Source organism: Balaenoptera physalus (genome assembly GCF_965194825.1).
Source record: "Balaenoptera physalus genome assembly, chromosome: 2".
NCBI classification, from domain to species: domain Eukaryota; kingdom Metazoa; phylum Chordata; class Mammalia; order Artiodactyla; family Balaenopteridae; genus Balaenoptera; species Balaenoptera physalus.
The window spans coordinates 97,237,945-97,262,487 of NC_138883.1; the positions used below are offsets into that span (position 1 = coordinate 97,237,945).

The following is a 24,543-nucleotide window of genomic DNA, read 5'->3' on the forward strand; positions in this document are numbered from 1 at the left end:
CCTGCAAACTCCTATGGTTACATCAAGATCTAGCTAAATCATCACCTCTGCAGTGAAGCCTCTTCTGACATCCTGGCAGCACTCAGAGCACTTTTTACTTATATTCTACCATTATAACACTGGTCACACTGAATTATTTGTTTATATATCTGACTCTCCTATTACACTGCAACTCTTCAAGGGCAGGAATTATGCCATAATGAGCTTTGTGTATTCAGTGTTGTAATGACTGGTACACAGATGCTCAATAAATGTTTATAAAAACAAAGTAAATGCACATTAGAAAGAAGTACAAATTAACACAATCCTATGGAGTCAATGTCTAAAATAAAACTAGATATACCTTCCAAAAAGCCAACAAATTTGAACCATATAATATATAAAACCCACAAACCTGACCTATATTTGAATAATTTCCATTCTATTTTCTAACTGTTTCCATTCTAAAGTGTAGAAAGATTTAAAATTTAAAAGTCACAGCTCTTTCCTATGAAATACAGTAAGTAAAAAAGTTTAGATATCTCTTTGCAGCAGACAAACATAAAACGTTCTTTTGTGAAAGTACAGTGCAATGTAAAGCCATGTCAAGGCTTTTTATAGGCAAGTTATACAGTAATTGCTTGGCAAGTAATAATTTAATAAATGGCAATGCCCTCTCTTATTATAAAACTTTTAAAATGTTTAACAATAAAATAATTTATTCAAGATTTCATGACTATCTAGAGGTGGAATCTTAAAATACAACTATAAAACCTGAACTTCAGTATCCAAAAGTAATTTTATATTTTTTAATCAGGGAAAAAGTTATTTTTTAAACCCTATCACTGCTGACCCAACAACAGTCACAACAGTATTTTAAATACTGCTCCACAGAACTATTTTACAGTAATAATAAAATCATTCCTAAAACTAAAGCTATCCCTAATATTCTTTCCATTAGTGCTTCTCAGAGTGTAATCTGTGGACCAATTACATTGCAGAAATTTGGGGAGTGAGGTCTGGAATCTGATTTTTTTTTCCATTTTTTTTTAAATGTAATTTTTATTTTATACTGGAGTATAGTTATTTACAATGTTGTGTTAGTTTCGGGTGTACAACAAAGTGAATTAGTTAAACATATACATACATCTATTCTTTTTCAGATTTTTTTCCCATATAGGTTATTACAGAGTATTGAGTAGAGTTCCCTGTGCTATATAGTAGGTCCTTGTTGATTATCTACTTTATATATAGTAGTGTGTATATGTTAATCCCAAACTCCTCATTTATCCCTCCCACCTTTCCCCTTTGGTAACCATAAGTTTGTTTGCGAAGTCGGTAAATCTGTTTCTGTTTTGTAAATAAGTTCATTTGTATCATTTATTTATGGAATCTGAATTTTTTTCTATAAATTTATTTATTTTATTTATTTAGTTTTGGCTGCATTGGGTCTTCGTTACTGCGCATAGGCTTTCTCTATTGTGGTGAGTCGGGGCTACTCTTCGTTGCGGTGTGAGGGCTTCTCATTGCGGTGGCTTCTCTTGTTGCGGAGCATGGGCTCTAGGCACGCAGGCTTCAGTAGTTGTGGCTCGTGGGCTCTAGAGCACAGGCTCAGTAGTTGTGGCACACAGGCTCTAGAGCGCAGGCTCAGTAGTTGTGGCACACGGGCTTAGTTGCTCTGCGGCATGTGGGATCTTCCCGGATCAAGGCTCGAACCCATGTCCCCTGCATTGTCAGGCGGATTCTTAACCACTGTGCCTCCAGGGAAGCCCCTGAATTTTTAAATATGTACTCTTGATGACTCTTAAGTACTCTGAAAATTTAATATGCATTTCATAATATTATCATAGGGAAGAGACTATGATATAATTTGTACTTCTGGGGGGAAATGTAAAAAAAATATTCATATACATACATTTAATGAAAAATATCAAAACCACTTACTTACTGCAGTTAAGAATACAATTTTTTTTAAATTACTGGTAAATATGTCAAGAGGTGAAATCTTGGCATTCAGATTTCACACTGGCAGTTTTAACTATTTGTGAGTGATGGTGGAGTTCTAATGCATGTAGTAATTTTAAAATTTAAAAATTTTTCTAACCATATTGGAATTTCTGAATATTAAGTATGACAAAATATAATTCAGCACCCAGTGAGTTTACCTAACCTCCTAACTCCTTCATTCAAATATTTAGAAGTACCTGTTATGTTCCAGATACTGTTCTAGTACTTGAGATGCATCAGTGAACAAAAGAAACAAAGCTCCCTACCCTCATGGAGCTTACATTCTAAATAGTAATCTATAAATAAATAAACAAGATAAGTGCTCTATTGAAAAAGGTTTAAAAATAGAAGGATAGGTGGGTTAGAAGGAAGGTGGGAGAACCAAGTGGCAATTTTTAAAAGGGTGTTCAAGGGACTTCCCTGGTGGTCCAGTGGTAAAGAATCCGCCTTCCAATGCAGGGGACGCAGATTCGATCCCTGGTGGGGGAACTAACATCCCACATGCCTCGGGGCAACTTAGCCCGCCTGCCTCAAAGAGAGAGCCCCTGTGCCGCAATCTACAGAGCCCGCCCACTCACCCCAACTAGAGAGAGAAAACCCGTACACCACAACTAGAGAGAAGCCCTCACACTGCAAATAGAGAGAAACCCGAGCAGACCACACACCATAACGAAAAGATCCCGCATGCCTCAACAAAGATCCCGTGTGCCGCAACTAAGACCCAACACAGCCAAAAAAAAAAATTAAGGAAAATAATTATTTTTTTAAAAAAAGGGAAGGGCGGTCAAGGCAATTGAGAAGGTATTACTCATTGAGAAGGTATTACTAAGCAAAAACTTAAAGGATCTGTAGGAACTGGCCCTGGAGCTATCTAGAGAAAGAAGGACATTCCAGACAAAAGAACAACCAATGCAAAGGCTCAAAGATGAGAGGGCGACTATCCAAAGAACAGTGAAAATGCCAGTGTGGCTGGAGTGACCAGAGAGGACAAAAATAGTAGATGAGCTCTGAGAGGTAATAAATGGGTGCAGGTGCGGGGGCAAGGCGGGGGTGGAGGAAGAAGGGCTGTAGTCCATTCTAAGGCTTTTTGGCTTTAAATGTGAGAGAAGTATGGAGCCATTAGAGTTCTTAGCAGAGAAGTGTCATGATCTACTCTGCTGAGAACAGAGAAAGGACAAGGGGATAGATATTAGACAGGAGACTAGTCTAGTAATCTAGATAAGAAACAACAGGAGTTCACCTGGGGTAGATCCCAATTAACAAGGCAAATCTCAATAAGCAATATCCTAGCAAACTGATTTTCTAAAAGGCCTAGGGATATATTCCTAGTGAATGTAAAAGATCTTACCATAAAGCACCAGACTAACTTCACACTGATATTCCAGACCACCTTCAGCACCAGCTCCTAAGGAGCTCTTTATTGCTGTCAACAGGATTCCAAACTCAATTATAAAACTTTTCTACTACCATTTAATACTTACACAATTTCTCTTATGAGAATTTATGCCCAAGGGCTCAAAAATACAAACAGCATTACCATATGAAGCTGCAACCTAAAAAAGAATGAACAGAGCATTAATATTTAAGGAAAAGAGAAAATAAAGGAAACTTCCTTTTCACAATAATGTATAAACTGATTACATACAATCCCAATACAGTATTTATGGTTTTTTCCCTTCCATAAATATAACTGGAAAAGTACTGGATTTAAGAATCTCTTCTCTTATCAAAAATTCAGCAGGCTTTATTTTCCATATCAAATACAAGGTTGACCTATTCAAAGAAATCATCCTTTCCTATAAAAATTTCATTTTTAAATACAGAAGTAACTTTTATTAACGAAGACACATTTCAATGGTACATCTGTCAGAAACTTTACAATCCAGTGAAAATAATATAAAAACCATGAGAAGCAGAAAAAGACGTCAAAGAGCAACAGGTTTTAAAAATATATCAAATAAAATGCCATTAACTATACCATCAAACAAAAAATACCAATTGGGAACACCATGTAGAAGGAGGAATAGAGAAAATGGACTAAGGAGAAACCAGAGAGACATCCACTGCAACTGGAGGAGAAACAGCTGATATAGACATCTCTAGTGGACTTAAGCTAGGGGTTTGGGGGCCAAGAGGACTTTGCTCCAGGTCACATACCTGATGAGAAGAAACACAAATTCCTCTGTTCCTAGGAGCTTACCAGAGCCTGTTTTCCAATAATTCCTTGAAAGCCAGTTCCCAGTTTATCCTCCTCTTGGGAAGAGGGAAACAACTACAGGGAACAGACCAAAAACCATCTCTTCTCACACCTCTAGGTCTATGGGTTAACCTATAAAGCTAAATTAGGTATACATGCTTTTAAGGCAAGCTGAAAAGGTCTACTGTGATTTCAGGGCACTCTAATGCAAAAGAAGTGATTTTATTTATTTATTTATTTATTTATTTATTTTTAGTATCTATAGTCACTCAGAGTGTATTTATTTATTTATTTATTTATTCATTCATTTTAAAATATTTATTTATTTTGGCTGTGCCAGGTCTTAGCTGCACCATGCAGGATCTTCGTTGAGGCATATTTAGTTGCGGCATGTAGGATCCTTAGTTGCAGTATGCGGACTTCTTAGTTGCAGCACACGTGTGGGATCTAGTTCCCCGAACAGGGACCGAACCCGGAACCCCTGCATTGGGAGCGCGGAGCCTTACGCACTGGACCATCAGGGAAGTCCCCAAAAAAGTGATTTTAATTGTTATTTAATATCTAACTTTCTTTCCAAGAAAAAGCTTTTACTCCACAATGGTAGGGGGAGAGCTACTTAAAATGCCTGGCTATGGTAACACTTAGGTAAAAAGTGTTATGAATGATCACATTCAACATGTCAATGAATGAATGAACAAATGATTATAACTGGTTAATACAAAGTCATAAATCTGAAAGTAGTCATCACAAGGACTGGGGATAAATGAAATAAAAGAAGATGGCAATAAAAGACAGTGAATCAGAGATGTCACAATTTGGGCTTCTTTACCTTCAACCAGGTTAGAAAAAGTAAAAACATGGTTATGAAAACCAAGGGCTTCTATATTTAAAAAAAAATAAAAACAAAAACAAAAATTTTGCTCCCAGAGTATCTGTTTATTGTGATCATCACCAGCACATAAATAATTTTTTAAAATGCATCTCTGACAACTATCGTAACAACTCTAAGCAGGTTTAAAGCTACCATGCTTGGAATAGGGAGATGAGCAATGAAAAATTAATGAGAGAAATCTGACACTCTGAGTGTTTTCTAAAGAGTAAGCAATACTTAGGGAAAACAACTGGGCAAAAAATTCAGAAAAGCAAGAAACAAGCATCAGAAAACACCAGAAAATTCAGTGTTTCAATACTATGTCAATTTTATCATTGGATTGTCATATAGTGGCACATTTACCCAAATATTAAAGCTTAATACAAACAGCAGGGTAGGACAGTAGAAATGATATAATATCACAATTTATTATTTGGCATAAATTTGCATGATTACTATTTATTACCATGAATATTCCAATTTAACATATCCTTGATAAAATTTATTATTACTTAGTAAAGAACAATTTTTAGAACACTAAAACTGTTTAAATTATTACAATTATTACAGGAAAAATATCATTCTTATATTCCCATAGAAACATTTAACTCTGCTACACAACATTGGCCTTAATGAATTGCTAAAATATACAGCAAATATGCTATATTTACTTGACATATAATAAAATTTGATGTATATTATGTGTGAAATTTTGGGGGAGAGGAACATATGATGAAACTTGAATTATTTTAAAATAAATCCTCTGTTTAGAGTCTGAGTGAATGAACTTTAACATTCTTCAAACAACAAATAAAGTTTCATTAAATTAACAGAAACTTTACAAAGCATCAGTTACATGACAAATATTATATTAGATGCTAACAACTCGCTACATTTCTTGATAAAAATTTGATGTTATTGTAATTTGGGAGAGATAAGGTATGCTAGATATAGAAGATAAAAGTTTACTTCCCTGGTACTGGCTTAATAGCTGCTAGAACTATCAACTGGCAGAATATTAGTACACACAGGAATGTGAAGCCTACAAATCTTTTAAGACAGTATATACAGGTAGAACAATTAATTATCACTTATCAGCTTAATGGCTCTTTAAAATTTGTACACAACCTATCATTTTACCCACTCCTATTAACAGCCATCTAAGCAAGGTATAATACATAATTAGAAATTGTAGGCAAGCCTTGTATAAAAGCATAAGAATACTCTCTGAGATTGTTAAATACATTAAAAGATGACATTTAGTAAAGTAAATAAATCCCTTACTCTTCCATGTTGGTTAGAACACTCCACACAGCTGACTTGGATGTTTCCATGCTTAGCACCAGGAATGATCTGCACACATTCAAAGTCATTTGCCAAAATAACAATATCACAGCCCGATCCATATGCCTAAAAAGAAAAGTTTTACATTATGTAAGATATGTAATTTGTGAATTATTTTAGTTTATCTTAGTTTTTGTTGCTATTGCAAAGGATACTGTGACAAATTTTACAAAAATAGTTAATGTAAGAATATTAAAAATGTCAATTTCCAAATCAGAACATTAAAAGTCACACCAAAAACATGGGGTGACGACACACCATGCATTATCACTCAACAACTGCTACTAACAGGAAAAGGGTTCTTCCAGGTCTTAAACACTATTGCCTCCATCCCTCATAAATCTTTCGGTTTAGAATTTCTCTCTGAAGCTCATCTCAGTAAACCCTAAAGAATAAAACCTCCATCTGAAAGCAATAAGGTATTGAAGGCTGCAATTGCATTCCCAGGGTTCAAACCAGGCTTGAGGAAGATCAAGATAGAAATCAGATGCATTTTCCAACACAATTCCACATGGCTTAAAGAGCTTGTTAAATAGACATGAACCCCTGAGGCAGAATTACATGCACTAAGGCAAACGCTAAACAAACTCAACTGCCGAAGTGAATCCATAACGAAGCCAGCCTGCCTGCCCCCTCCCCTCAACCCTACCAGGCAGGAGAGAAAGACAGAGAGACAGAGAGAGGAAACCAATCCAAAGTGGTTACACACACACACACACACACGCTAAACAAAATAAAAAATAAACTGATTTATATAAAATGTGACAAGTATTTGGTCTGGAAAATAAAATAAAACACAAAGTCAAGTTCCTGGAAAATTCCCTTGTTCAAAAGAACTATAATGAGCAAAACCACATATTTCTTCCTATTGCCACACTTCTTCTTGGTGCATGCTATTCCTGTTTTGCAACTTTGTGAATTTTATGATGACATAAGGGGCAGAGGGTGGGGACATTTTTCTTTTTCTTCCAAACTCAACTTATGATTAAATATTCAAAACAACCTAACAATGTAATTCCCAAATGAAAAAGCCCCATAAAAAGCAACATAAAGCTTATGAGGTGGTATTTTTTTCCCACTATTTCTACAGCCTTAAGCAATATGGTCATGTCCTACAAAATACAGATATCCAGTAGCCAGGGCTGACATGTGATGACAGCTAATCCAGTGAGGTCCACATACGGCTGGTAATGAAAGAGGGAACTGAAGATAAAGACCAGAGAGGAAGACAGACACTACTTCTACTGGTTACTGAAACTTCCAGTGTTGCCAAAATCCTGCTCTAACTACTATAAACTATCTTCAACTCATGTGTCTGCATATACCAGAAAGTCCCCCAAATGAAAAACAAAGACAGAATTTTCAGCAAAGGAACTATGGGGAAAAAAATCACTCCCAGGAGGAAATAACCACTTATACTCTCATAGACAAAGCAGATTTGCTATACTATGCATTCAAGAAAGGTAAACTGAATGGGAATCCTGAGTATAGGTAGAAGAAATATTTGTGTCACCATGCTAACCTTTACACTTATATTATCAAAATAACAAAAATAATCTTACCCTTAAACATTTCACAATTTCCAAAGTGCTTTATAGCATTATCTCAGCAAAGCAGATTTTTGGTAAGAGCAAAACTTTACCTAGTTTGGAATCACCACACGCAGGGTTTTCAGTGTTGGTTCTGCAGTACTATGGCATCTTAAGCAAGTTACTTAAGCTCTCTGAGCATTTCCTTGTGGTAGAATGGAAGAAATAATACTTACTTCTTATGATAGAAAATCTATTTACATAGTGCTTAGCACACGTCACTCATTAAAGACACAAAACAGTGCACGGTGTCCCAAGTCTGGGCTAGCAACTGGGAATACAAAAACACAAGATGTGGTCCCAGTGAGTCTAATGGGGAGACAACCAAGTGAATCACCAATCACAACTAAATGACAAACTGCCCATGACAGAGAGATACCTATAAGTTACTGGCAAAGACAAAAGGTACTCAATGAACGTTAAATCGGGACTTCCCTGGTGGCACAGTGGTTAAGAATCTGCATGCCAATGCAGGGGACACGGGCTCAAGCCCTGGTGCAGGAAGATCCCACATGCTGCGGAGCAACTAAGCCCGTGCATGCACCACAACTACTGAGCCTGCGCTCTAGGGCCCGCGAGCCACAACTACTGAGCTCATGCACCGCAACTACTGAAGCCCACATGCTGCAACTACTGAAGCCCATGCGCCTAGAACCCATGCTCTGCAACAAGAGAAGCCACCGCAATGAGAAGCCTGCGCACCGCAACCAAGAGTAGCCCCCGCTCGCCGTAACTAGAGAAAGCCCGCGCGCAGCGACGAAGACCCAAAGCAGCAAAAAAATAAATAAATAAATAAAAGTTAAATCACTCCCCCTTTCATCTTTGCAACAAACCTGAGAGGAAGAGAGTATCATTATCATTACATAAAGAAAGATTCAAGTTCATTTATTTGCCCAAGATTATACAGTTAGTAAGTGGAAAATGTTCAAACTCAGGTCCTTACAATTCTTATGTTCTTTTCCCCTACGTTACATGTCAAAGAGACATAAAATATTTCAGGTAAGTATTAGCGCACTTGCTTCTCTAAAGATGGGCCATCCCCAGCAACAGCTGCTCTAGACATAGGCTCTTACTGCTCAGTCACTGAAGAGGATTTTTACTCCTCCCTAGATAGCCATAATTGCCCGACCTTTGCCAGAGGACATGTACCATGCTCCTTAGAAGTAGGTAATCTTGCAATTTTTCTGAAATGCAATAGTTCTCAAACCTGGCTGCATCAAAATCACCTAGGGAACTTGTTAAACATACAGATTGCGTGGTCCCACCCCAGACTTACTAAATCAGAATCTTCATGGATAACAGAATTTGGCAATATCTATCAAAATTTTAAATACAATATATCCTTTGATTGACAAGTCCCTATTTTACTATAAGCATACTAGCAAAGCTTGCCAAAATATATAGAGGACATTCACTGCCTCATTATTTTAAGCAGCAAAAACTGAAAATAATCATACCATCTATCAGTAGGGAAGTGGTTAAATAAGTTACTGAATATCCATCGAGTAGAATACTATGCAGTTACCAAAAGTTTAGAGACCATTGGTCTAAAATGGTCTCAAATCCCTTATCAAACTAGTAATTACCATCATAACAGAACAATAATGTGTGGCACTAGCATCCTGTGGAACCACACCTAGGCAATACCTACTCTTTTATATAACATCCATGGTCATGGCTAGAACGGAACCCAAAGCGGAACTGCACACAAAGCGTTGGAAAAGTACAGAAGTTGAATATTATTATTCTTCACCTTTCTCTAAAGAGTCTAAAATACATATAACCCCAAGTGTGCAAGAACAGGGGACTCATGATCAGTCAGTACTGAATCACATGCATTCTATAACTGAAGGCGCATAAGATTTTAATGATTTATATACATGTGTGTGTGTGTGTCTGGTTCCTACTACACTGAGAGGTCCATCAGAGCAAGGACCATGTTCTTGTTTACCACTGTAGCCCCAGCACCCAGCATGCACGCAGCCCTCAATAGATACAGATATCTGTATAACAAATAAATGATTCAAAATCTTCCTAATTTCTGGCTCCAGAAGTCTATGTACCTGGAAACTTGGTCAAAGAACATGGAGCTCAGACAGTTGATACAAGCTAATAATCTGGCCAAGTTTATGATGGTAGCTATACAAGGAAAGAGAAGGATATTTTGGCTTATCTTCCAGTCTAACAGCATCATGGATTTAGAAGACCTACCAGAAGAGAATCTATCAAAGCCTTCCTTAATAATATAGCATTTATTGAATACCTTCTATGATCACGCAGTCTGCTAGGGTCTTTATGAATATCATATCTTCACAGGCCCCCTTGTAAAGGTGAAGAAACTGAGGCCCAGAAAGGATAAGTAACTCGCCCAAGTTCACAGAGTGAGGATTCATTTGCTTCATAGTAAAGCTCCTGCTCTTTCCATTGCATCACCCCAACTCCACTAAGATGTCTTATTAGCACTAAAAGGCCCATGTTCATATTTGTAATCCCAAGTACAAATTCCCACAGCATCTAGCTCAGAGTAAAGACCAGTAGCTGAGAAGGTTTATACAAAATCTGTAATTACTCAAGAGATTTCCATTCTTTCAATTTTAGGTCAAAAGCAATTTGTTTCATTCCTCTTTTTCAGAATTCAATTTTACCAGAGGAAAAATTTATAGTGCAGAAGGAAAAGCGGGCGCTCACTGAGACTACAAGCAAATACTAAAATGATCCCAGAGAGTACAGGATGTGGGCTCCTTTGTACTAGGTAAATAAATATCTCTGACTTGGCTGAGTATAAACTAACTACTCCACATGTGGTAGAGAGGCTACAGGATCACTACAGGGAAGCAGGAAAAAGGGCACTAAGCCCTTTCTGGAACAAATGAAATCCCTTAACCAAGTTCTTCCCTTGGGTTCCTGGGAGAACCACCCCTATGCCATAGCACCATACACCAGTGTCCTGCACTAATAACAGTACTGATGTATATAAAATATTTCTCAAAGTCAAGGATATGGTATTGGCCCAAACGCAGAGATGAAGTCCAAGAAAAAAGGAAGAATCTTAGAAAAACATCCTTTCCTTCTATTCACGTGGGAGTTTTTTTTATGGAAGGACTGAACTGTCCTTATGATGAAGAATTAATAGCTAGCCGACAATTTATAACTAAGAGATAATTGTGTAGCACAAGTTCTAAAGGCAAAGACACGCTTTAACCCTCACTTGTTTTAACCTTACTTTTGGAGACTGAATCCATCCTGTTAGGAAAGAGAAAACTAGTCTCTACTTTGAGCACTGAAACTAAGTTTCCAACCTGATAGAAGTTTTCAACCTGAGCCTAGTGGGTGTGAATCACAGATGGTCTCAGGAGGTCTTTGAAATCCTGGAAATTATATTTAAAGCCATGTGAATGTGCTTATTTTCACTGGGTCCATAGATCTCATTAGTTTGTCTTAAAGAATCTCTTCCTTAGACAAAGTGTGTTATCCCAAAATTATTATATGGGAGCTAAAAACCTGAGTATTTGTTATTACCAAGATTCTATGTTTTTAGTTGTGATATCCAAAATATCATTAGGAGAGTCCTGTCAATTAGCTGAGGCTGAAAAACAAGTGACCCTCTTCTTTTACCTTATTAAAATGTTACACTTGAAAAAAAGTTAAGTATCATTTTCTAAAGCCATAAAATCCTCTGAATTAACACACTATCGTGACAATAATAAAATACTGTTGCCTTCTCTAGAGGGTTCAATGTCATTCTGAACAATGATTAAGTGTAGGTGAATAGGCATAACACACTCAGTCTTCTCTAACCTCAGTTTTATATATACTAATTGCCTTGACTACATTATTTTCAAAAATTCAAATAAGTAATACTCATATCCCAAACACTGTTCTAATTTCTCAGATTTCCCTTAAGTCTTAGATAAATTAAAGTGTAAAGTAAAGAAATTTTTTTTTTTTTGGCCGCGACTTGCAGCTTATGGGATCTTAGTTTCCCTACAAGGGACTGAACCCAGGCCCTGAGCAGTGAAAGTGCCAAGTCCTAACCACTGGACCACCAGGGAATTCCCAATTTTTTTAAATTTATTTTTCCTATTTTTTTAAACATCTTTATTGGAGTATAATTGCTTTACAATGTTGTGTTAGTTTATGCTGTATAACAAAGTTAATCAACTATACATATATCCCCATATCCCCTCTCTGTTGCGTCTCCCTCCCACCCTCCCTATCCCACCCCCCTAGGTGGTCACAAAGCACCAAGCCGATCTCCCTATGCTATGTAGCTGCTTCCCACTAGCTATCTATTTTACATTTGGTAGTGTATATATGCTACTCTCTCACTTCGTCCCAGCTTACCCTTCCCCCTCCCCATGTCCTCAAGTCCATTCTCTACATCTGAGTTTTTATGCCTGTCTTGCCCCTGGGTTCATCAGAACCTTTTTTTTTTTAGATTCCATATATATGTGTTAGCATACGGTATTTGTTTTTCTCTTTCTGACTTACTTCACTCTGTATGACAGACTCTAGGTCCATCCACCTCACTACAAATAACTCAATTTTGTTTCTTTTTATGGCTGAGTAATAAATCTTACACAAACATGATCTTTCCTATAAGAATACAGAGTATGAATACATTATACTGGCATTTTCTATGGAGTAGTTGGATGCTTTAACATCCTGGTAGATACAGGGTCAAAGTTTGAGATCACTGACAACTGTTGACAGATGTGTCTAAATTTTAAAAAGAATAGCACTGATGAATCAAGAGGTACTAAGCATGTTGAAAGGTTTCACTAATTTAACAAGGTGTTATAGTCTAATTTAACAAGAAAACTCTACCAAGAGTGTTACTGTTAAACTCCCACCTCTCCCTGAGAGTTTTGATTCATATAAATATAAGGCACATGTTATTAAAAGCTAGAAAAATAATTACAAGAAAGAGGTGCCATTTATTGAAAGCATGCTGGGTATAAGTATTGTACTATGCATTCCACATCCCTAGTCTTTCTTTCAAGACTGCAGTAAACCTAGAAGTTGGTTATTAATCCCACTTTAATATAAAGAAATGGAAGTTCATATGATTTAATCAAAGTCCTAAGTCACAAGGCAAACACATACTGGCATGCAAATTTAGATCTTTTTACACTGTTTTATACACTTCAATAATGACCATCTTCTATCATATTGTTTTCTAGTGCTTAAATTTTTGTTCATCCTATTGGTTAATTACATAAATTCATTTAAATTCTTCATTTCTGCTGTGATTTCTGCTCTATAAACAAAAAACTAAAGAGAATACAAGGTTGTCTGGGCTTTCATGATTACTTGGTTGTATCAAGTCACCTTAAGGAAATTGTCTTAAGAGGTCAGTGTTGACCTATGAAAAAATTTTACAACCAAGAAAACAATGCACATATTAATAAAAATTTCCCAAGAAAACATCCTTTCCCTCTCTTCATTTTAGTCACCTAGTTAAAACCCTAACTGCTTATGATACTCACAGAATTAAAAATTAACTTCTAAAATGGACAAATAGGTTTTCCTTATTGAATGCTGAATGGATCCCTTATTAAGCTAGAACTTTCAAATAGTACTTATCCATTAAAGCTAAATAAACCACTTAAAGTGTTTTATTTTGTTTTCAATGACAAAATATTCTTTTTTATAGAGAGAATAACACATGTACTAAATTTTAAAACTATATAGGAAAATTAAGTCACCTTCTTAGCCTTGACCGTCCCCACTCATAGCCAAGAAGCAATAACTTAACAGTTACCTATGAATGCCTCCTGAAATGTTTAGTGTACATATAAGTGTATCTACATATAAATCTTTCTTTTTAACATAAAGGGATTATGCTATACACAATTCTGTAACTTCTTGTCCACTTAATTAACAATATATCTTGAAAACTTTCCAAATCCCACAGAAGGAATTACTTCATTCTTCTTAATAGTTGCATAGTATTCCATTTTGTGGCTTTGCCATAATTAATTTAGGTTGTTTCCAGTCTTTTACTATTGTAAAAAATGTTTCAATGAACATCTTCATGTATATGACACTATGCATATGTATGGAAATATACCCATAAAATAAATTCTAAGACATTACTCGCTGCGTCAGTGATTAGAATTAATAACTAAAGCAGACCACACTTCAAAGAAAATCATACTCCCCAGATATAAAAAAGTACCTGTTTGTCCACTTCATCACTAATCCTGATCATTATCAAATGTTTTAATCTTTCTAATCCAACAAAACCTGGCATCTACTTGTTTTAATTTGTATTTTTATTAGGAACATCTTTTCATATATTTATCAGCCATTTATATTTCTTTCTCTTCAAACTGACTGTTCATATTACTGGTCCATTTCTTTTTCTGTTTTTTTTTGCCACACAGCGCAGCTTGTGAGATCTTAGTTCCCCGACCAGGGATGGAACCTGGGCCCCTGACAGTGGAAGTGGGGAGTCCTAAGCACTGGACTGCCAGGGAACTCCCACTGGTCCATTTCTTAACTGGGTCTTTAGCCCTGTTGTTCTCAGTGATTTATAAGAGCTCTTCATAGAACTTATCCTTTGTCATATGTAGCTAACAAATTCTTTTTTTTTTTAACAAAATGCCTGACCTGAAGATATATGAAGGTGCAAACATATCAAAGAAAACATTTTCTTAATTGAGATAGTATATTAATATAATACACAATTCCAATTTTTAAAATTTTATAAATAGATCATAAGAAGCCACTGACCATTTTAAAACCCAATTTATGGCTTACCAGGAAACCATAGATTTATGCATAAAAACTACACATTCTGGACTTAATGAGAGTTCTCAAAATGAAATTTAAGTCTACAAAATGAGTACTTTTTTTTTTTTTTTGGCTGTGCTGGGTCTTGGTTGCAGCATGCGGAATCTTAGTTGTGGCATGCATGTGGGATCCAGTTCCCCGACCAGGTATCAAACCCTGGCCCCCTACATTGGGAGCACAGAGTCTTACCCACTGGACGACCAGGGAAGTCCCTATGAGTACTTATTATCAGCAATATATTCAATCAGCCTCATCTGTCTTCCTATAAGTTTCTACACCTAAAGTCAAATCCTTACCATTATCAATTACTGCCTACCACCACCCCCCAAAATAAATAAGCCTCCTGTCATTCAGCTACAAGTCTAAACTACAGTTAGAAAAGGGCGAGAGGGTAGTATTTGAAAAGAAGCTCTTCCTTCCACACGACTAAGAACACATTTTACTGAGATGATTCAATCATTCTAACAGTTTGAAGTTCATTCAAGAATGCTGAATGAGCAAAATAAATGAGAAAGAAACTATAGATATTAAAATAAACAAGACAACAAACAAAAACTAAATATTATGCAAAAAGCTCAGAGTAAGCCAATGATGCGTGAAGCAATGTCGGAAATAATCTACTATGACTACTTGTGTGGTAACCAAAGGGACGGTTCCTCTTAGAAACAACCCACATCAGGAAATGCAAAATTAACAGACTACTTATAAGTAACAGTAGAAGAAAGCAAAGCTGCAAGCAGTATGCTAAGTGATACATAAGACAAAGATTAATAGCATGTAAAAACAAAAATTTATGGCCAGAAAAAAGGAAGGAAGAAAACTGAAGAAAATACTACATATTTGTGATTAAGGGGTAAGAGACAAAATGATTTTTGTTTTAATTTCTTCCTAACAACCCCAGAGAAGCAACTGATCTGAAAGTAGAAGTTTCTCTAATTAAAATTAAAACTTTAAATTTAAACAAGAACTATTTTTAATATTAGTCAAAAGCTAGCCAATTTTGATAATTTACTAACAAGATGGACCTATAAAAAAACTTCTAAATACTAAGATAAAAAGAAACAGACACCTGTAGTCCAAACTAAGCCTATTTCTATACCCCTGAACCAAGAACATATGTTTTTTTAATGTACTGATACTAGTACCATCTGAAAGGAAAATGAGACCTTGAAAAGAAAAATATGCAATAATTAATTAATTAATTCTAATTAACCATTACAAAACCAGCTCTATCTCCAGCTTGCCTGCATTCTCATTAAAAGGTAGGCCTGGAAATAAAACCCAAAAATTATCTTCTCTTATAATTATTTTATGTCAGTGCTAAGAATAAACCATTCAAAGTATTAATTATCAAAAATATATAAAGGAAATCATAGTAATACTGGTAACAATAAGCCCCATGGACTGGCCAGCACGTATAAAAATTTAGAGTCACCTTTCAGCTTCAAATTTGTTCTCTAAAGCTTAGAGTATAAAATAATTTGCCTCATAGAGAATATTGAAGTAAAATACTACTTTTTAAAACTGCTACATCTAAAGAAATAAAATGAGATTTTTGGACGTTAAATTATTAGATATAGAGAAAATAAGTACCTAATATCTTGTTCCTTAATTTGTTCTTAATACATTTTCCATTTGAAAGGATTTTAAAGTTAATAGTATATTATGTAGCAATATTAATATGTAATGTTTATGACAACTTTCAATTATTTTGTAACTACTGGCCATTTCCAGAAGATCATTTAATCTAAATGTTGATATTTTGAGGGAGATGGTCCTGACAGTGTTCAAAAAAATATTGCCCAAATAACATGATTAAACTATTAAATTATAATTAAACTTCCAATCCTGCAATATGATGGAAAGAGTACATTCTTGAGAATCTAGAGGTGCTAACACTGACTATAACAATGGGCAAATCACAGTCTCTCTACAGATAATTCCTCAATCAGTCAAATGAAAGATTGTGACTAGATCACTTCTGAGACCCCTTTCAACTTTTAAACTGTGATTCTGTTAAGTGTACACAAATTTGCTTCAAAAAGTCTTGATAAAAAGATTAAATAATCCAGTGTACACTATTTTACATAGAACCCCAGCTAAATGTTCTATATCTTGTGACTCTTTCCCCTACTCAAAGCTGACAAGAGGCAAGGATGGGTCCAGAATAATGACCAGTGACTAATAGCTGAAAAAGATGAGCTATGCTGAAGTCTATTCTGGGGAATTTAAACCAGAAATCCCAGAGTTAGCAAGAAGAGTTGAGCTAAAAAGTCATACATATTCAGGGATAAGGCAGCCATTAAGAACCGGGTGCGGGGCCTCCCTGGCGGCGCAGTGGTTGGGAGTCTGCCTGCCAATGCAGGGGACATGGGTTCGAGCCCTGGTCTGGGAGGATCCCGCGTGCCGCGGAGCGACTAGACCCGTGAGCCACAATTACTGAGCCTGCGCGTCTGGAGCCTGTGCTCCGCAACAAGAGAGGCCCGCGCACCGCTATGAAGAGTGGCCCCCACTTGCCGCAGCTAGAGAAAGCCCTCGCACAGAAACGAAGACCCAACATAGCCATAAATAAATAAATAAATAAAATTAAAAAAAAAAAAAAAAAAAGAACCGTGTGCAATTTGAAACTGAAATCACCAGTTTGAGAAGCAAATGGATCAGATATCTGAAAATAAGAAAGAACTCATTAAAAAACATGTATGCAAAATCTCTAAGAAAACGCGGTTTATTCTACCAGCTTTTTAGTTCTAATCACTCTGAAGCTCAGTTGCCCTTCCTTGATGATTCATTGTGTATACTGAAATAAACCTTGTTTTTACTTCAGTTCATCTGTCCCTTGCCCTGACTGGAACTGAAACTGGTATGAAGACTGGGGATATTCAGAGCAGGGCTTCAAAGAAAATATGGAATTGTCCATGATATTAGAGCAGCAGCAATGAGGACACTAGGATAGAAAGCTGGCAAAAAAAATGTATAATAAAGTTACAGTTACTAAAGTAGTCATCTGTGATCCCATGGGACCCAGAATATGTAATAGAGAAAGGCTTTTGGAGCACTAAATAGCCGAATGTACTTTTTTCAGCTTTGAAGAATGAACAGCAAAAAGCAATGAGCAAGAGTATGGTGCACCTGTCACTCTCATACACTATTGCAGTATAAAAACATGTGACTTGGGCTTCCCTGGTGGCGCAGTGGTTGAGAATCTGCCTGCCAATGCAGGGGACACGGGTTCGAGCCCTGATCTGGGAAGATCCCACATGCCGCGGAGCAACTATGCCCGCGAGCCACAACTACTGAGCCTGCGCGTCTGGAGCTTGTGCTCCGCAACAAGAGAGGCCGCGATAGTGAGAGGCCCGTGCACCGCGATGAAGAGTGGCCCCCGCTTGCCGCAACTAGAGAAAGCCCTCGCACAGAAACGAAGACCCAACACAGCCATAAATAAATAAATAAATAAAGGAGTTCCTTTAAAAAAAAAATAAATAAAAAAAAATAAAAACATGTGACTTTTCTGTAAGGCAATTTGGTAATATGAATTAATAAGAGACTGCAAAGAGATTTAAGTACTTTGATTCATTATGTCTATTTCTAGGACTCTATCCTGAGAAAACATTCAGATGTGCAAACAAACATTACAACTAGTACCAAGATGTTTACTGCAGCATTATTTAAAGTAATAAAAAAAAAAAAAAAGGAAACAACCTAAACATCCCATAATAGAAAAATTATGGTTTATCACGTCAAGTGTATTGTCCATCAGACTTGCAGACGTTTCTAAGCAAAACTGCCCCACCCACAGCCTGGGCAGACAACGTGACCAACACTCACCGCATACAACTGATTGCACCAGGGTGACACCTGATTCCAAAGGCCAAGAATTTAATACCAAAAGCTACAGGCTGGCCAGCAACCCATGATATGGCCTGGCTTAAAAAAGGTGAGCTGGGTCAGATTGCACTTTCTGGATATTCGAGGAAATACCAAGAAATGTAGCAGGTAGTAATAGGCAGTAAAGCCAAAAGGACTTTATGTACACAGAGGCCAGGGCGGTCCCTGGGGTCCTCATGCAAGCCAGTTTTAATGGATCCAACACAGGGAGAGGTTGAGATATTATGAGAGCCACACAGTCCAACACAGACAGAGCAACCAGTCCCACGAGCCGACCAAGTTCCTGATATCTGAGGCCCAGTTGTACTACGTACGACTTGTGTTAGAAGATTCTTGGAAGAGTTGTCTTGTCAACTGAAAAAAATTACACAACCTAAACGTTGAGAATTATATTTTATTTGGCGGACTTTCTGAGGACTTCAAGGCCAGGAGGCAGCCTCTCAGGTAGTTCTGAGGGACTGCTCTGAAGAGGTAAGGGAGAAGCCAGGATATATAGGAGTTTTGCAACAAAGACCAGGTAGTCGCAACATGAGAAGATTACTGTTAACTAAAGAAAACCAGACATCTCAAGTTAATGAATTTAGCACTTTTCTACGTATGGGAAGATGCAAGAGTCTGGGCTCATTGAAATCATTGCTTTGATATGCACCTTAGCTATCTAGGACCAGTATTCTTCCCCATCCTGAGTCCCCTCAGGGTGCACCTTTGGGGGTGGCTGCAGCGGCTGATGGCTTGACAGCAGGCAGCCCATTCACCTCTATCCTGTGCTCCTTCAGGGCTGGGGGTGGGGGGGGCGGGAGGATAGTGGCTTGATGGCTGCAGCATCCTTTGTTTACTGATATGGCAGGCCACAGTTTTCCCTCACAGTCTTCTACTCCTCTTCTGTATTCTTATAATTCCCCATTGCTTAAGGTAATTTGTTCCTTGTACCATTTAAGTCTCAACAAATATTCACAGCGGGATGACTGTGGGGATTCAAGTCAACAAAAATGTCTACTTAGCAGTTAGCGTGGACCAGGCACACAGGGCAGAATGTGATGGAAAACAGGCAGGGTCTCTACCACATGAAGTTTACATTTCGCCAGAGGACAGGGAGAGGTGGATGGTAAGTTTTTGTTTTTGTATTTTTTAATTTACAAAGAAGGCTTGAGAGTCTCATTAAACATAGCAAACAAACAAAAAAAAACAACAAAATACATCTATATCCACTCCCTCACAAAACTCCATTAAGTCGATTTTTTTAAAAAGCTAGAGGTGTACATAAAACAGACACCACAAAGAATAAACTAAAATGAACATGTGCATAACCACCACTTAAAAAAGGAAGACACTATTTCCAGCAACCCAAAAGACCGTGTGTCCCTTCAAAAGGACACTTCTCTCCCGCAAGCGAAGTAGCACTGCCCTGACTTTTTTGAGAAATCACTCCCTTGCTTTCCTTTGTAGTTTTTCTACTTCTGCATGCATGCCTAAATAACATGGTTTAGTTTTGCCGGCCCTCTGAACTTTGTGTACATGAAATCATACTGCATGTGTTCTTTTATCTTGCTCTTTTCATGAACATTTGGTCAGAGGTTAATTCATGACACATATAGCTGTGATTCATTCATTTTCGTTACTTATTAATACTCCCTTGTATGTACCACAATGTATCCATTCTAATGTTCCTGGACTGTTTGCATATTATTAAAAACAATGCTGTTCTAAGAAACAAACACAATGCTGCTCTGAACATTCTTGTAGAGATATCCTGCATATTATATGTTATTTCTCTAGAATATATATAGAGAAGAAGAACTGATAGGTCATAGACAATATGTATCTTAAATTTTGGTATATAATGATAAAGCATTTTCCAAAGTAGCTGTATGAATTAATATTCCCACTAGCAGTGCATAAGGATTCCCATTTATGGATATTCTTGCCATCACCAGATATGTCAAATTAATCTTTTGCAAATGTGGTAAGTATGCAATGGTATTTCCTGATTTCAACTTGCATTTCTGCTTACTAATAAGGAAGAGCCTCTTTTCATATGTTTGCTAGTCATCTAGACTTTTTCTTTTTGTGAAATGCCTGTTCAAGACTTTCATCCACTTCCTATTAAGTTCTCAGTTCTTTTCTTACTGATTTATAGATATTTTTATATTCTGGATACCAATCCTTTGTCAAATATATGTGATGCAATTATCTTTTCCAAGTCCATGGCCTGCATTTTCACTCTTCCTTATAATTAGATTCCAGTTATGCATTTTGGGCAGGAACATCATAGAAATATAGCCATGTTCTCACTGCATTTTACTAAGAGGCACATTTGTCTACTTGTCCCATCTCTGGTGATGTTAACTTCGATCAGTTGATAAAGGTGGTATCTGACAAGTTTCTCCTCTATAAAGCTATTATTTTTCCTTTGTAATTAATAAGCATTTTGTGGGAAGATATTTTGAGGTTATATAAATATCTTGTTACTTATCAAACTTGTACCCACTAATATTAGCATCCATTGGATGATTCTTGGCTAATCAGTTATTACTATGATGGCTGCCAAATGATAATTTTCTTCATTTTTTTGTTTTTTGGCCTCGCCATGCAGCTTGTGGGATGCTAGTTCCCCGACCAGGGATCAAACCTAGGCCCTGGGCAGTGAGAGCACAGAGTCCTACCCACTGGACCACCAGGGAAGTCCCCTCTTATTTTTTTTTAACTGAAGTATAGTTGAAGTGTAGTTGATTTACAATGTTGTGTTAGTTTCTGGTGCACAGCAAAGTGATTCAGTTATACATATATATATTCTTTTTCATATTCTTTTCCATTAAAGTTTATTACAAGATATTGACTATAGTTCCCTATGCTATATATAGTAAGACCCTGCTGTTTATCTGTTTTATATATAGTAGTGTGTATATATTAATCCCAAACTCCTAATTTATCCCTCCCCCTGAGTTTTCTTATTGATTTTTGTACTTTTTATATTAAAGATCATGAGTTCTTACCTCATTCAAAGGGTGATAATCCACTACTATCACTTATTTTCATATTCCAACTGTCCCAGACTTGGCCAGTAGGAACCCTTCAAGCTAGCCCTGTCTTCTTTTGACATGTTCTCGTCATTCTTTAACAATTCCTTACTTTCTGGCATAAGAGATTCCAGGCTTATCTAGGCTTATCATCCAACCTAGAATCAGCTATTTCTCCAAGGAATGCTGTTTCTTTTTAGTGGAGAATGGTATTTAGAAAACAAGATCTTGATGCCAGTTATGTTTCTGCTACTGGAGTACCAACTGTGTCTGGGCCCTCTCAGCTGACCAACTAGGAAACAGACGTGTGTGTGCGTGCACTTGAACACACATGCATATGTGTGTGTGTATGTAGACATCCACATACAGTTTCAACTCTCCATTGAAAGGTTTAAAAGCAATGACATCCAGGACATGCATACATCCCCACCATATCTATACACCTCTATACCTATACATCATTGCTCTCTCCCTTTCTCACTCTCTAAATATATATATATACACAAACAGACTCACACATTATAAACACATAACATATACATATATGGATATACACACATACATATGAAGTCACACAGATGTCTCTGGTCTGATTATATCCACCACAGGATTCATTCTAGCCTTCCTACATTCCATATTTTGAACTCCCTTCTTCAATTATGAGAAACCTGATTCACATCATAAATTATTTATCTATAATTGTGGTATATTTGGTGTTTTGTTTAAGAAATATTTTGCAACCTGAAGGTCATGAATAAATTTTCTATACTGTCTTCTAAAATCTTTATTGTTCTGTCTTTCACACCTAGATCTGTAATCTACCTGGAGTTAATTTTTGTGTATGGGGTGAGCTAGAGGCCAAGTTTCATTTCTTTCCTATATAAATAAGAAAATGTCCCAGCACTAATGACTAAGAAGATCAACCATTCTATACTATTCTACCACGTCATCTTTGACATAAATCAAGCATCAGGTGGGACTTCCCTGGCAGTCCAGTGGTTAAGACTGTGCTTCCACTGCAGGGGGCATGGGTTCGAGCCTTGATCAGGGAACTGAGATCCCACATGCCACGCAGTGTGGCCAAAAAAAAAAAAAAAAATCAGGCATCAATAAATGTGTGAGTCTGTTTCTGGTGCTCTGTTTTGTTACTTTGGTATATTTGTTCTTAGGCCACCACCACACTACCTTAATGACTACAACTTCTACAAGTCTTCAGCTGGTAGAAGTCCTCTCATCTTAGTGTTCTTCAAGATAGCCTTATCCATTCTTGGCCCTATCTCTTTCCATAAAATTTAGCATCATTCTGTCAAATTGCACAAATCCTCTTTAAGTTTTTGACTGGGAACACATCAAAGCTATAAATTAGCTTGGAAAGAACTGATATCTTTATACTAGTCCATAAACATGGTATTTATCTCCCTTTATTTAGGTTTCTCAATAAAGTTTTATTAATTCTGCCCACAGAAATCTTCTACATGTATTATTAGACTTATTGCTGGTTCTTGATATTTTTTGATGATATGAAAAATGGTATCATAGCTTTGGTTCCAAGTAAGAATAACAATATGTCTCTCCCACTGAATGCAGCCATAAAACATGGACAGAATGCATGGAACAAATATTTTAAAACTCTGAAAAGTAAATGGTAGTAGATGAACGAAGTAAGAACAGAATTTGAAATCCACTGTATTAGCAGAGAGTTTAAACTTAGGACGAAACCAAAACACACACAAAAAAAGACCTCCAGGAGAAGCCATTTATTTTTGGTTCAAAAAGTAGGAAAAGAGACTCTTAATTTTCAAAGAGAGGGAGAGAAAATTCCCCATTTATCCTTTTTTTTTCTTTTCTTTTCTCCATTTTCTCACATCCCAGCCCCCAAGCAATCCCAGAGCTCCAATATAAAAAGCTATGATCCCAAGAGAGTGGGGGAAATCCCAGTTGCTTTTTTTTTCTTTCTCTGTCCTACTGCTGCTTGGCACTGAACACAAATACAGTCACAGGAAGCACAGAGCAGGGTTAACTAAAGTCTCAACTTTCCAGCCAGAGAACCACCAAGGGGAGCCCTAGCAAAACAGAAAGTACCACAGAAATCACAAAAAGGGAAGAGCTCGGAAGAACAACCCAATAAACTTTTTTATAAACTCCTGGGCGCATCCCCTGGCAGCACATGCACAGATCATACCTAACATAGCAGAATAAACACCTCTGAGATCTGAACTACAGGAGATACCACTGCCCAGGTCTTATATTGGCCACCTGTGGCATGTACACAGGTTATATCCAACTAGCACTGCAAGGCCTTTGAAAATGGAACTCACACTGAAACTACAACCTATAGAAGGCTGGTCAGAACTTTTGGCATGAACCCAAATAAACTGATTGCCTGCTAAAACAAAATATCAACATCCTCCATAGACTTTACACAAGACCTAGAGTTTCATAACACAATATTTTAAACAGTCCAGGTAACAATGCAAAATTACTGAGCATACAAAGAGCTAAGAAAATCTCAACTCACATGAGAAAAGACAATCAACAGACACGGATTTTGAAATTAACACACAAACACGTTAAAGTGACTACTATAAAAATGCCATAGAAGTATGAATACCCTCAGATCAGTAATCTAAGCTTCCATATTAATCAATTAGAAAAAGAAGAGAAAAACAAATTCAAAGCATGCAGAAGTCATGAAATAATAAAGATAAAAGGAGAAATCAAAGTGACAACAGGAAAACAATATACAATGTGAACAAAATAAAAATCTGGTTCTTTGAAAAAGTTCAATAAAACTTATAAACCTCTAGAAAGACACACAGAAAGAGAAAAGACATAAATTACCAACACCAAAGAAAA

General features: G+C 36.8%; 1 protein-coding gene across 8 annotated transcripts in view; it reads right to left on the bottom strand.

Annotated features, from left to right (window-relative positions):
- The window catches only part of DMXL2 (Dmx like 2), a 151,947-nt gene that overhangs the window by 113,008 nt on the left and 14,396 nt on the right, over positions 1–24,543 (bottom strand). For 7 of the 8 annotated variants that reach the window (XM_082444557.1, XM_082444558.1, XM_082444556.1 and 4 more), the window contains exons 2-3: positions 6,339–6,464; positions 3,468–3,539 (exon numbers count right to left, since the gene is read on the bottom strand). In XM_082444557.1, coding sequence (XP_082300683.1) covers positions 3,468–3,539; positions 6,339–6,464 — 198 coding nt within the window. Of the gene's footprint in view, positions 1–3,467; positions 3,540–6,338; positions 6,465–14,236; positions 17,939–24,543 lie in introns of those variants that run through there. The other variant, XM_082444553.1, reaches the window with a different exon arrangement.